We start from the raw sequence: 14,564 nt of genomic DNA, 5'->3' as shown, positions 1-14,564 counted from the left end.
GTAGCACCTATTAAAATTTAAACTGTACCTATCCTTTGATCTGGTAGTCTGACTTTTGGCTGCTCTGCTAAAACAATGCAAACACTAATATGCAAGCACCTTCCTACACTGCAATTGTATTTAATTTACCATTATTTGTGTGGCAAAAATTGGGAGGAAATAATCTTATAATTTCCCATAAATAGCAGAATGGTTGAATAGATTATTATATGTTATTGAATATCATGCCATATGATTTTGAATTATTTATTTTGTTTGTGGATTGGCATTATGTGTGTGTGTGTGTGTGTGTGTGTGTGTGTGTGTGTGTGTGTGTAAATAAAAGGTCTAGCCAGGTCTACAGGTGGTGTATACCTGTAATCTGAGCACTTGAAAGGCTGAGACAAAGCATTGTGAGTTCAGGGCCAGCTGGACTACATAGCAAGACCCTGTCTCTATCTCAAAAACGGTCCAGTAAGACTTTCTTTTAATTAAAAAAATTAATAAATGTGTGTAATTGTTCATATAAGCTTGTATTACATATGCACCTAATAGAGTAAAAAAATAAGAGTGAAAAACTATTTTCAGCTAATGATGACATTAATAAACAAATATGTGTATTTAGGATCTTGGTGTTTGAACGTATCCTTCAGTAGATTTCTCTATAGCAATGGTTCTTAAGCCTTTAGAATGCATAAAGATCACTTGTTATGAAACTATTAAAATGCAGCCTCTTGTTATTACTGTGGATATTTTGATTTAATATAAGAAGTGCAGACATTTTAAGTAATTCTCTTTCTGAAACACTGCCCTATAAAGTCAGGAATCAAAGCTAACTTATTCTACAAACTTTTTCCTCACTTCCACATGGGAATCTCTGTATTTCTTGTGGGTTTTTATGAAGAAAGGTTTATCTGGGGCTCAGTGTTACAGCACTTGTCTAGAATGTGCCAGACCCTGGATTCAACTGAAGAAAAAAATTAAGATGGGAAATGTATAGAACAAACACAATATATAAATTGGGTGGGGTGGAGTATCCATTGAATCTTATGTCTTTATGAATATACATAGTTGAGATGCTCCTCCTCCCCACTCTCCTAAAACTATGGCTGACATCATTAACCCATCACAGCCTTTCCCACCACACTCACATACAGCTCCAGAGTCCTTCTAAACACAAATTCAGTGAAGCCTTCTTTTGATAATCAGGGTTTGCAAAGACATTTAAATCCACCTGGTATTTCTAATGTCCTCCTTCTAAGATCTCACATTTGGTAAACCCTTGCTTATTGCTTTGTTATGACTTAAGACTAACAAAGCAACCCCTTGCTCTCAGTAGAAATTCTATAGGCTTTGCCTCCTCAGCCAGAAGCTAAATAGAATCCAACTATGATTTCAGCTCTTACCTGCTGTAAATCATACACACTTAACACAATGGAGATAAAGGTCAAAATGATGATGGCCACAGAGTATTCTACGTAACCTTGAGATAGCCACAAAGTGAGTGTGAAGGCTTGGAACACATAGAATGGATTTAAAACCTGCAGGTACAAAAATAGCACTTGAGTCATTTGTGTGAAATTTGGAAACAATCAAGATGATGCCATTTCTTTATAGAATGATTTTTTCCATTTTTTTTACAACATCAATAACCTCTGAGGTTTAAAAATTTATTTAGAACCTCCTTAGCTCACATAGGATGTGAGATAGTAGGAACTAAATTACTTTGAGTACTTAAAGACATGCCCACAAATTGATAATTCCTATTTATTTTGAATTTTCAAAAATATTTCATCAGTAACAAAATCCAACAATTTACCTTCTTAAACATATTTGTCCACAATGGAGGAAAAATATGATTCAGTTTCCTTTTTAAATGAACTTCGATTTTAAACACTTTTATTATAGGTTTATTTTTCATGTAATCACATGCTATAGACATAGTCAAGTGAAATGAAAGATTCTGTTTTATCCAGGCCATTTTTAAATGACATTTTCTTTAGGCAACAGGTTGTAGCAAGATCTTCTGCAAGTCTGTGGAATTAGCTTAAGTCTTCCCTTGAAGGAGAAGTGCTTCTACAGGTCAGTGTCTCACCCAAGGTTGAAAGGACAGCAGGCCATCCAGCCCTAAAGCTAGCCAACCATGCATGCAAGTTTTTAGTCTCTTGGTAATACCTTCAACTTTCTTGTTCATTTTATTAATAAATAGCAGAGAAAAAAGTCTGAGGAGTTACATGAAGGTCTCATGATACACAAACATAGTGAAAATTAAAGAACCCATTGGTACAAACAAACATTCTTTTCTTAAGGAGGTGTCCTTTGTGATTTTATAAATTAGGTGAAATTTTGACTAAAACTAGTCATTTATTTTCTTATCTCTACTTTCTATGATTCCCTAATATATAAAATAAAATTCTACTTTAGTCATAAAAATGAACTAACATCTGGTTAATAAGTTAATGGGCTGGATCTTAAGGGGTTTTTAAATCCTTGGGTATATTTTGTGCATCAAAAAAGCTTTTGTTTCTTAATGTTTCTTATTATTTCCATTTCAACTGCTTTACTTACAAATTACAGCTCTTGAGTTCACTTGGCATAAAATGTTCTAATTGTAGGTTTTGCACTAATGATAACATGATTTTAAGCTTATAGGAAACCAGTAGAAAATTGGTTAAATACTTCTTATAAAAGAAGTAGCACCATCAAAATTAATTTACCCCCTTATTCAATATCTTTTTGAAACTAAATGTGTTGTCATTTTGCTTCTTTTTTTCTTATCAAAGACCTCGTAAATAGGTCCCAGAAATACTAGCACTCCTTTCAAAATAGATAAAATTGATATCTGAATCTTCAGCAATTTGAAAATATACTTGAATAAGAAGTTTATAAAGTAGCCTGGTTTTTGAAACTTGGGGAGACCATGCTTATTTGGGGGTAGAAATAGATATGTGGGAACTCTCTGTATCTTCTGCTATATTTTGCACACAAGGAAAATTTTGTTTAAAAAAACTACTAACCAAAGAAGTCACTCTCAAGAAAATGAAAACAATAGAACAATTTGAAAAAGACCAAAATAATATAGTTCAAATTCGTGGAAATCATAGAAATGAATGACATTGCACCATAGTGTAGACTAAATGTTTGTGCTCCTCCCAAAAGAATTAGTATGCTGAAGCTCTAATCCCCAATGTGATGGCATTTGGAAGTGGGCCTGTGGGAGGTGATTCTATATGGAGTCATGAATTTAGGACCCCATGACAAAAACAGCAAGAAATCGAGTCCTCACTTTTTCCACCATGTGAGGACACAGTGGGAGGATGGTGGTTCACAAGCCAGGAAGAGACCTCACCAGAAAATGAATATTCAGGCTTCTTGATCATGGACTTTTCACACTCAAAAGCTGTGAAAAATAGATGTCTGCTGACTAAACCACCAGTCTATGCTATTTTGTTGTAGCCTGAGATGACCAAGACACCTTGTCACACCACCTAAAACTTCAGAAAACAAAAAATGAACAGGATATTACAAAACAGAAATCTGTCTCTCAAACTGGGAAGAGAGTTAAAAATGGATTTGAACTTAAGTGGTTATTGAAAAGGACAACTTAGAAATCCTGAAATAAAATATTTATGATTATTGAAATTAATTAAAGCAAAAAGGAAACCTCAAAAAGGAGCAATAACAAAAAGAAGCTGCATGAAACTCAGATATCATTCACATTGAGAAATTCATTCCTCTAAGTCCTAAGAAATAAAAAGTTAGGGGAAGAAATTTTTTCCAAAAGGAAAAGAAAATAACTGGTTACCTGTTTGACAAGCAGCTTCCATATGGGCTGGATTTCAACCTCAATGGCATTGGGTCCACACACTAGTCTTCTGCAGGAGATTATCATCCATTAGTGTCACACCTCTAAATTCAGTGATAAGTGAATACAGCCATTTTTCTGCCCTTTACTGCCCTTTAGAGATTTTGTGGCTTCAATTAAATAATAATGTACAAGTAAGTGCTTTTGAGACATAAACCTAAATTGCTAATATATCTTTAGGATAAAAGTCAATGAATTATAAACTAAGTTTTTTTTTTTCCTGGTTTAAAATGTCTTTATACAGCTCAATGAATCAAAATGAAGTTAGAAAGGCATTTTGAGTTTTTTTTTTTTAATTTGATTATGTTCTAAGAGCAGCTAAAAAGGCACAGCTATAAAGATGTACCTAGACTTATCAAGTATTCAGATTATCAGATTATCCTTGATGTTAAAAGATCATGCCTGTCTTACCTTGGAATTTCCAACACCTAGGATATGCCCTTAGTATGTGAACTGGATGAATATATGAATAAAGGAGTAAATTCACTGAAAGATGATATATGGTCTTCACCTTATAAACATATACATTGCAAACAGGAGTAATACATGTATATTGTATCCAAGAGCCCAAAATAAAGCTCTTGGATTTGTGTATTATTTTACAATTTACAAAGCTCTTAAAAAGAGTTATTTTTGTTCCTCACAATACTCCAAAGAAAAGGGTTAATATCATCATTTTGCCAATGGGAAAAACAGTTTGGTTTAGTGAAAGGTGCCCACATCTGATATTAATCATGGCAAAATAACGTCTTAAATGGAGATGAGAGTGTCAGAAACTGCACTTAACCTTTTATGTGCATTTAGGTGCATTAACTCCTTTAATTATCTCAATTTCCCTTAAGATTTCAACTGTGATAGTGGAAGAACTTATATAAATGTCACAATGTACCCCAAGCACAATAATAGTAAAAAAAAAAAAATGGGGAAAAAATAAAATTTGGGAGGTTAAGAAAAAGATTTCATATTACACCTATTATAAGGAAAACTGACGTTTAGATAAATTAGGTAACTGTTTCAAGTTCTCAGAGCCACAAAGTAGCAGATTCTGGCTTTCTACCCTGGCCTCTATGGCTCTACTTCTCAACTCTGCCTTATGAAGTGCCAATGAGAAAATCTGCCTGAGGAATCTTTGGTTTCACAAAGGTATAACAGAACTGAACCCAAGTTCATCTGACTTCTAAACCATGCTTTTCCGACTGCAATTTTTGATTACAAGAGACAGACAGGAGTCACACCAGGGTCTTCTGACTCTTTGCGGTGGAAACACTAAAGTTCAGAGTGTTAAGAAATAGAGATGGTTAATAGTCATATGACTTCATGAAGTCCCAAATCTCACAATGAGAAGAGGCCATAACTCAATCCACTTTGGTGTTCAGGATTCTTCTCCAGAATTCATGGCAATAATCAGTTATTGGCCAGTTGTCAGAACTTCTCAGGATCCCAAACTTGGTCACCCTCCCCCACTGCTTGGAATGCCCTTCCTACATTCTTCACCTTATAAATGCCTGCCTACTCACCCACTGAGAGCCAAATCTGACAACTGAGCCTAGTGGTTGAGAAATGTGAGTTGAAATAGACCTAGGTTTGCATCCAGCTGAGGATCTGCACTCGCTCTTTTTTCAACTTAGAACCATTTTCTTCCACATTGTTGCATGGCTTGCTCCCTTGCTCCACTAAGTCTCTGTTCAAATAGCACCTCTATTTGGGCCTTCCACAATTCTATTTGAAACAGCTACAATGGGGGTGGGCATATAGCTCAGTGGTAAAATGCTTGCGTAGCATGTACAAGACCCTGGGTTCAATCCCCAGTACTGGGGGGTCAGGGTGGGAGAGGGGAGGAAATAAGTGACCCTAACTCCTACCTCAGAGTTTCTTTATCTCATTAACATACCTTATTTTTCTGTGTAGTGTGTATGACCACCTGAAATTACACCTTACTTTTTAAGTACATAAACAATAGACTATGCCCTCCATTATAATATAACATTCCAGAGGACAATAATAGTTCCCAAAAGCCTAGAATAAGGCTTAAAACATAGAATACACTCAAGAATTATCTGTTGAATGAATGAATGAGGGATGAGTCTTTGTTCCTCCATCTTTAAAACGGGTTTGATAAAATATGCCTAATAAAATTGTTATCAGTGTCACAGTGCAATAAATATGTAAAGCATTTAACACAGCACAGGAAAGTTCAATAGATGGCAGCTGTACTTGAAGTTTAACTCCCTCTGGCACAATTAACTGTGTTTTTCTCTCCTTTAATACCACTTTCTTTTTTAGTAACAACACTTACCTCATTGAATTAGAACATTTATAAGGTTTTTCTCTCTCTCACTCTCTCTTCAAATTTCCTAGACTGTCATTAAAGACAGGAATGGAACTTTCTTAGATGATTTTCTAGCATCTATGGGCACAGTATCTATCACAGATTGTGTTCCTAAAACATTGCAATTAATTAACAAAAACCATTGTGACCCATATCTGGAATGCTTTCCCCTGACAAGGCTCAAAAACTAGATGCACAACTAAGATCACATAGTCTATGGAAAGTCAATTTAGAAGGCAAACTGAGTGTCCTTCTGCTCATCCTGTTGGCAAGATGATTTCTTATATTACCATTAAGAGAGGAGCTGAGGTCCAATGAGGACTGATCAATACTCAGCTGTAGGTAATCCTCGTTAAGCCTCTGATTAAGCCCATGATTAAACCATAGCCTGACCTGCCCCTCACTTGTCTTTTCTACTGTCACTTGTCAAAAAATTTTTGACATGTGTTTAGGGAACACGTCACCATCTCAATCTCAGCCAAAACCAAGAAGAATTTTCAGGGACCCTGATGAACGGTTGAGCAACCAGAAGGTATATGAGGCTTGAAGCTGAGTCACATGAAGAAAGTTTCAAGATTATATTCCCTAACTAAAATTCTGATGAGCTGGCAGGAAAACAATGCCCTAGAATTGCAACTTCGCTGATCAATATAGACCAAGGACAATTCAGTAGATTTGTCTAACATTCATGAAGAGTTATTCGTTAAGAGAATATTTGCTGTGGTGGTAGATGGTCCCTTCTCAGGGAAAGTTGAAATATTTTACAGCAGGGAATTTAAGGAGAGAATTTCTATACTAACTATGGAATGCACCTGAAGGTTTGCTGGGACTTCCTCCAACTCTGAGATAGAATGTATTAATTCTGAAACACCAAATGTAAATGACTAGGAGTACTTTTGGTGGGGAATGGTCCATATCTCTTTCCAATTTGCTCATTTTTTTTCCTTTGTTCATTTATTTATCAATTTATTCACTAAATAATTGTTGGAGATATGTTGTGTGGAGTATTTGCACACTATATGGGTGGTAGATTAGAGCGGGAGTCATCAGAAAGAAGGAGCATGTTAGAATTACTGGTGAGTTTTTTCAAACTACACATGACCACCCTGCTTTTTAAACACTGTTTCCATTGTGATAAGCCTTCAAAATCATCTCTAGCAGGAAAGGATACCTATAGTTTTCCAGTCAATGCTAAGCCAGAGATTAGGGAATAACACAGTTCCAAAAACTTTGGGAGTTTTGGGAAGCAAAGTAGTTTGGCAAAGTTCCCAGCTAATTGTGCTAGCCAGTCCCTTATTCCTTGAACACTCCTTCATAAAGGGAGGGAGACCTAAGATGTTCATAGATACACAGTATAAGGCGTTCAACTTCCAGGATTTGGATGTAGTTGTATAGTATAACAAATGGGTTGTTAGAGTTCTTTCATTAAATTAAAAAAAACAACAACCATGTTTGGCATGCATTGAGAAATTCTTTCTCAGGGAAGGGTGGGGGGGAGCAGAAATCTCTATTTTAGCAGTGTTTGGACCTGTTTGTGTACACATTGATAAAACAAGCTCCATTTTCCAAATGACATAATAGTCATTTAGTTTTTCAAACCATTCCTCATCTGAGACCTGTCCATTTCTTTCACTTCCTAAAGCATGTGTTTTCAGATAGCCTCAGGAAAAGCTGGATTTTTACAGGATTTCAGGCCCTCTTGAGCAAAGTGAGGTTCTTTTGAGGGAGTACCCTGAACATTTCCAGGCATGAAGATCCAGAGGGAAAGTACCAGAAGGGCACAGGAGCTGAGGAGGGAGTACAGAGAAATTCAGACAGTATCTCCCAAGGGATTAAGAATTTAGGTTTACTGGTGCCCCCACATGACTTTGCTCTGAAACTAGCGTTGGAGTGAAATGATTTTATATTTCAAAATGGACCCAGACCCAGAGAACCACAGATCTGAAGAATTCCACTTTATTTAAAAGATAATGTTGATCTCAGCTCATTAAATGTCTTAGGTGTTATATTTAAATATATAATATTAAAAATAATATTAACTTCTGAGTGAATATTAAGAGTTGAGACTATGTTATTGGCTTCCAGAAGAATGAATGAAGCCTCCTTTCCTTCTGGAACTAGCTTTTCTTTGTTTCTTTCTGAGGAGCTCATCTGGATTGAGTATCTATGACTGGGCTGTTTTCTAGGAATGTAACTTTCAAAGGCCGTAACATCGTGACCTTTGATACATGATTTCTCTTCTGAATTTCATTCCCTTCAAGACCTAAGGAAAAAGAGAATAGAGTATCACAGTGGTTATGACCTCTCTCTCCCTTTTGCTCTCTTTTTCTCTCTTCTAATGCCCTGTCTTCTTGCAAAACAGCTTCTGCCAACTTGTAGTCCCTTACTGTCAAACTTACCCTTTTTTGCTGCCTGTCACTTGGATTTCTTTTCTCAGGCACTCACAAGCCTGACTTTTCCCTCAGTAGTATAGCAAAGGTTGAGAATTGACTTTGGCCCTGCAGATTCACTGAGCTTACCGTGTCTCTTCCTGACTTCTTATTCAGCGATACCACATTTGTGGCATGAATCAGTCATGGCTGGAGCATGTCCAGTATAGAACTGGCAAACACTGCCCATCAAAGCTTTTGTGTCTTTTAGAGAGCAAGTCACCAGTAACGGGATTGCTCTGTAGTTAACCTCAGGTAGGGAGGTTGTCCTGTCTGCTGCCAGAAATTTGCACTATTTTCAGGAGCCTAAACAAAGGGAGAGGAACAGAGTGGGATGAGTGATAAGGAAAATGACATTCAACTTTAACCTGTCCTAAAATCACCTCAAGTGTCTATAAACCTGTCTGGGACAGGTACTAAGATGCAAAGTTGAGTTCAGTTCATGATGGGTGAAGATTGGAACAAGGAACCTATGGGGACAATTTATTTCCTCCCTTCCTGATGCCTTCTGGCAATTTCTCTTCAGGATAAAATCAACTCTCCCAATGTCCTGATGTGCTTTTGCTACTGAAATGTGAGAACTATATAGATCTGTGCATTTTTTCTCTTTGCTTGACTACTAGGAGACCCACAGAGACATTTGCATTTAGATTCTGTAGCTTTTTATTATCTAAGATTCTTGCAGGTTCCCCTTCCTTCATTCCTCAAGTTGTGTTTTTGTTTCTTAATGCAAGCAAGCTCAAATCCATTTAGGAAATGGGCAAACTATCCAGCCAATCAATCACATTTAATTTTCTTCAAAAAGGTTTCAATCTAACCCTAAGAAATGAAAGGAAAAATATTCTACATCCTACTTTCTGTCTTTTTGCCCTCCATTTAGACATGCCTATAAAATAAAATATGCTTGTGTTTTATAAGATTATTGTCTCCTCCATTTTTCATATTTGGGATACTATACTCTGTCTTGCTTATTAGATTGTCATATTTTTTATTGTGTGGACCAGAGTTAAATTTAATTATGTATGATGTTTATTAAAGCTTGGCACTTGATAAATAAGGACAAATATGAGCTAGCTACACTAATGGGAAATCTTTCCTGTGGAAATTATTTCCTGGGCAGAATATATCTACATCTATCAATGAGATGTCTTAAATGTCTTAGATTAATTCTTTAAACATCTAGTTCTTAATGCTATTAGCCAATTTTTTTCCTCTTTTTTTATTGCTGTGCCAGATGGGGGTACATTGTGGCAGTTACAAAAGTTCTTACAATATATCAAATATATCATACTTGAATTCACCTCCTGCACCATTCATCTTTACCAATATGTTTCTGATGACTTTGAAAACTTTTTTGTATTTCAATATATTAAGCATTCATCTGAATATATAATATATATGACATATAATGATACCACTTCTAAGGCATTTTGCAGTCTTGTCCTTTTTAGATGCCTGGTTCATTTATCATAATAGTCTGGCAGAGAAAAACCTTAAAAACAATAAATCAATAATTCTTAGACTTGATTTGTGTAAGAATTATGGGGGACGTATTTGCTAAAAATGCAGGGTTACTTCTTTCACAAGTACCCCCTTTACTCCTACAGAATTATCAGATTTTAGAAGTAGAGCCCCAAACCAATATTTTAAGTACTAAGTTGCTTGTTAGCTTGGAAATTGGTGTTTCTGACTGACTGCAAAGAAGACTAGGCAAGTAATGTCTTTAAAAATGGATGAGAAGTGAAGGGATTACTAAGATTCTGGGGAAGACTAGCAATGTTTCCTTTCAGGCTCACCAAATTGGCCACTTCAAGTACTAGTTGAAGGGAGCAGGGAATTCCTTCACTGTAACTTAATATGTGTATGAGTGTTTCCCAATCTATGTGCTTCTACAAGCACCAGTCTCATGACTGTCACTATTTTTTGTCTTTCTTATTTGTTAGTGAATGTCTCTAAGACAATGACTAGGTTTTTCTGTTTAGATCCCTGGTTTCTTACAAAGGCCTGGTGTATTAGAAACATGTTGTTAACAAATCAATGCATGCGTTCATTTATTGACTTCTTCTACAGACATCTGTTGAGCTCCTATCATGAATGGGGGACTGCTCTGGGTGCTGCACACAGCAGTGAACAACACCACAAACTGAACAGACAAAATCCTCACCCCGGGGCTGTAAAATGAAATACTGCCTTTCTGGCTCTCTGAAGATTTGGAGGATTAAGAAGCTGATATTTATGGAATGACTCAAGACTTTTGGAGGAAAGGATAAAAAGGAAAACACAAAAAAGATTACAAACCTGAGAGAAAAGATCAAACTTGATTTGATTGCCTTGCTCTTTTAGTCTTTTCTTTTTAATAAGTTTGCTTAAGAGAAGAATTTAGAATATCTGTCTTATGCCAACAAATTATATGAAGCTGATGAAGCATGAAAACAGTGCACTGAACACAGCCCATTTGATATTTCATTTTCCTGCCAATACATTGGCTCAAGGAGTATTATAAATCCTACCTGATTTCTTGCTCTTCACTGCTCAGACCCAATCCAAACGTGTGGTGGATGTCATAACAGGAGTTACTGTCTTCTAACAACCTACGATGTGATGAGGCAGGAACCACACTTCAGTTCATGGCACTCAATAAACCAGTGTTGTTCCCCTACATCCTGATGTCTTAGTGAGGAAAAAGTTGTGCTTACCCAACTTTCCGAAACCGCTTCTCCAAGTAATCCCAAACATATCTGATTTTTTGTACTTGGATGCATCGCAACTGCAATTACAAATGTGGTGGAACAGGTGTCATTCACAAGGTAAAGCCCACCAAAGGTAGTGAGCCCTAGGGGGCTCACTTTCTTTTATACATAGCTGTCATGCCCAGTCTGACAGTGCTATATGCAGAACATTGATCAATAAATATTTTTATTCTTTCTCTGCAAACATGACATAGCATTGCACTCTTTAAATCACTTACTTTTAATTCAGGCTTTGTTACAGCTTGGTTTATGACAGAGTGGCTGTCCGCCACCAAAGGCTCTTCTGGGTTCTTGCTTATGGGAAATTTCAGTGTGGATAAGGGTAGACAGAGCACCTTCTTCCTCATGTATCTTTGAAATTCATCCTAGAAAGGACAATCCAGTCCATGAAATTCTCAAATATGTTATTCAATAAAGTGTTCAATTAACCAAATACCTACCATATGCTAAGCCAGTGGTTCCCAAAGTTTGAGACAAAACATTTTTCCAAACATGACCATTAGCATTATCTCAGAACTCACTAGAAATGTAACTTTCAGCCCACCCCAGACCTACTGATTCAGAAACTCTGAATGGTCTGTGTTTCAATGAGCCCTCCGGAGGATTCTGGGTTGTACAAAGTTTGAGAATCACTGGACTAGGGGATAAAGAGAAAAATACTTTGCAGAAAAACTTCATGTCGAAGAAATTATTTCTACCTGTTTTTAAATGACATCTAGATGTTTAAAATGTCTAATATGCCCCCAAAAGAAGTATTTTTGAAAAAGTGAGTGATCATTCTCACATTATGGCCTCTGAGTTGTAACATTGATAGCCATTGTTCACGGAAAGGCTGGTAACACCCCCCCTTAGCCTGACATGCTAGAAATGAAGTGAAGGAAGTGTCTGTCCATTGTTAGGCCCAAAAAGAGCACACAAATTGTAGAGATAGTTTGGTCTCCTTTTATTCTGGTCTAGGGACACTCTTAACAAAGAGGAAGTTCTATACTCTAGAATGCTGGCTAGCCACTGGTTAGACCATAGATTCAGTATTAAAGATAATATGGCTTTTCTTTTCTTCAATTGTTTCTATTTTTAATTGATATGTAGTGATTTTACATATTTATGAGGAACAGTGTGACATTTCAACACATATAGCTGATGTGTAATAATCATATCAGAGTAATTAGGCTAACCTCATACATCTATCAGTTCTTCATATTGGGAACATTCAGAATCCTCTCTACTAGCTATTTTGAAATAGAAATAGTTGAACTGTGTCAACTACGTTATCCGACCGTGCTGTAAAACATTAGAACTTATTTCACCTATTCAACTGCACCTTTGTAACATTAGCAATCTTCCCTCCATCCTTCCCTCCCCACACCCTTCCCAGGTGCTGGTAACCTCTATTCTACCTTCCATTCTGCAAGATCAACTTGCACATATAAGTGAGAACAGGCAGAGTTTGTCTTTCTATGATGATTGTGGTATTGAAAATAGGAAACAGAAGGGCACGCACTGTTGTCCTCAGCAAAATAGTGTCTGCTTCTTGCAAAGGGCATGGGGTGCAGTTGGCCCACACCCTCCACTCAGGCTTCCAATAGAGCACCAGCTGAAGAACCCCTCCAGTCAGCACGGATGTGACAAGGCACAGGACTCTCCGTAGATTCTGGGTATGGTAACCAAACAGCTCCTGGAGAGTAAATAAAATAGCACTCTATTTTTTAATTTTCATATAAATATATGATTTTGTTTCAAAAGACACAAACTTTAGAAACAGGGATGTCTAAAGAGACAGAAATCCTGCATCAACTGGTTGAATCAGGTTGACTGCAGCTGTCAGCTGATATAGTTAAAAAAATGACTGCTTTTACTACCCTGACATAAGAAACTAAACCATTAGACAGGAGGAATGAGGAAATGGCAGATTTATTTGCTTCTATGTATTTATTTTTATAAAATATCTCATTTTGAACCAGATATGTTGTCTTTATGTATGTACTCTTTTTTATGGCTGAATGAAACTCCATTGTGTATATGTACTACATTTTCCTTTTTTTGTGTGGTACTGGGATTTGAACTCAAGGCTCAGCCCTTTTTGTGATTTTTTTTTTTTTGAGTTAAGGTCCTGTAAACTATTTACCCAGACTGGTTTTGAACTGTGATCCTCTTGATCTCTGCCTCCTGAGCAGCTAGGATTATAGGCATGAGCCACTGGCACCCAGCTTATCACATTTTCTTAACTTATTCATCAGTCATGGGGTACCTGGCTGCTTCTAAAGCTTGACTATTGTAAATAGTATGTACTGTTTTCTAAAGCAATATGCTCTCTTCCATTCTCAATATTACCATTGTTATTATTACAAGCTAGAAAATACTTAATTACACACAGTACAGGGACAGTAACAACACCAAGGACAATGACAGGAAGACAGAAAAAACAAGGAAACCAGTTTCCCCACAGCAAAAAATTAGTACAGGAACCAGAGGGGAATGAAGAGAACAGAAACTCAGAGCCAGACTCCAACAAAATGAAGATAAACTATGCCAAAAGACCCAATGAAGCCTACAAGAATAATTTAAAAGAAGACATACTACAAGTACTCAATGAGAATTTTATAGAGATGATACTGGATAGGGTCAACCAAAATGTACAGGAGACACTCAAGAAATTCCAAGACAATAAAAATAGAGAATTTGAAAAAGCAAAAGAAGAAATAAAGGAAACCATAGAAGCACTGTATAAATACCAAAATGAAAGAGAGAACACAATGAATAAACGGATAAATGAACTCAGGACAAAAATAGACAACAATAAAGAAGAAAACAGCCAGGATATGGAAAACCTCAGAAAAAAGAACAAAACAGAACTGCATAACAAAACGGAAGGCCAATCCAGCAGAATAGAACAAACAGAAGACAGAATCTCAGAACTTGAAGATGAAATGGTAATTAAAGGAAAAACTGAAGAACTACTAATTAAACAACTCAAGACCTGTGAAAAGAAAATGCAAGAACTCACCGACTCCATCAAAAGACCAAACTTGAGAATCATGGGCATTGAAGAAGGAGAAGAGGTGCAAGCGAAGGGAATGCGTAATACATTCAACAAAATAATAACGGAAAATTTCCCAAATCTAGAGAAAGATATTCCCATACAAATGCAAGAGGCCTCCAGGACACCAAACAGACCAGATCAAAATAGAACTACTCCACGACATATCATCATT

At 36.5% G+C, this 14,564-nt stretch overlaps 1 protein-coding gene across 1 annotated transcript in view; it reads right to left on the bottom strand.

The window, feature by feature from the left end:
* Window positions 1-14,564, bottom strand: part of Atp13a5 (ATPase 13A5) — a 103,385-nt gene that overhangs the window by 68,362 nt on the left and 20,459 nt on the right. The window contains exons 2-7 of the mRNA XM_020162164.2: window positions 12,854-13,027; window positions 11,571-11,717; window positions 11,299-11,369; window positions 11,113-11,193; window positions 3,785-3,854; window positions 1,386-1,520 (exon numbers count right to left, since the gene is read on the bottom strand). Coding sequence (XP_020017753.2) covers window positions 1,386-1,520; window positions 3,785-3,854; window positions 11,113-11,193; window positions 11,299-11,369; window positions 11,571-11,717; window positions 12,854-13,027 — 678 coding nt within the window. The remainder of the gene's footprint in view (window positions 1-1,385; window positions 1,521-3,784; window positions 3,855-11,112; window positions 11,194-11,298; window positions 11,370-11,570; window positions 11,718-12,853; window positions 13,028-14,564) is intronic.

This window comes from Castor canadensis, chromosome 5 (genome assembly GCF_047511655.1).
Source record: "Castor canadensis chromosome 5, mCasCan1.hap1v2, whole genome shotgun sequence".
NCBI lineage: Eukaryota > Metazoa > Chordata > Mammalia > Rodentia > Castoridae > Castor > Castor canadensis.
The sequence above is the reverse complement of the archived record's forward strand: the minus strand, read 5'-3'. Positions and strand labels throughout refer to the sequence as shown.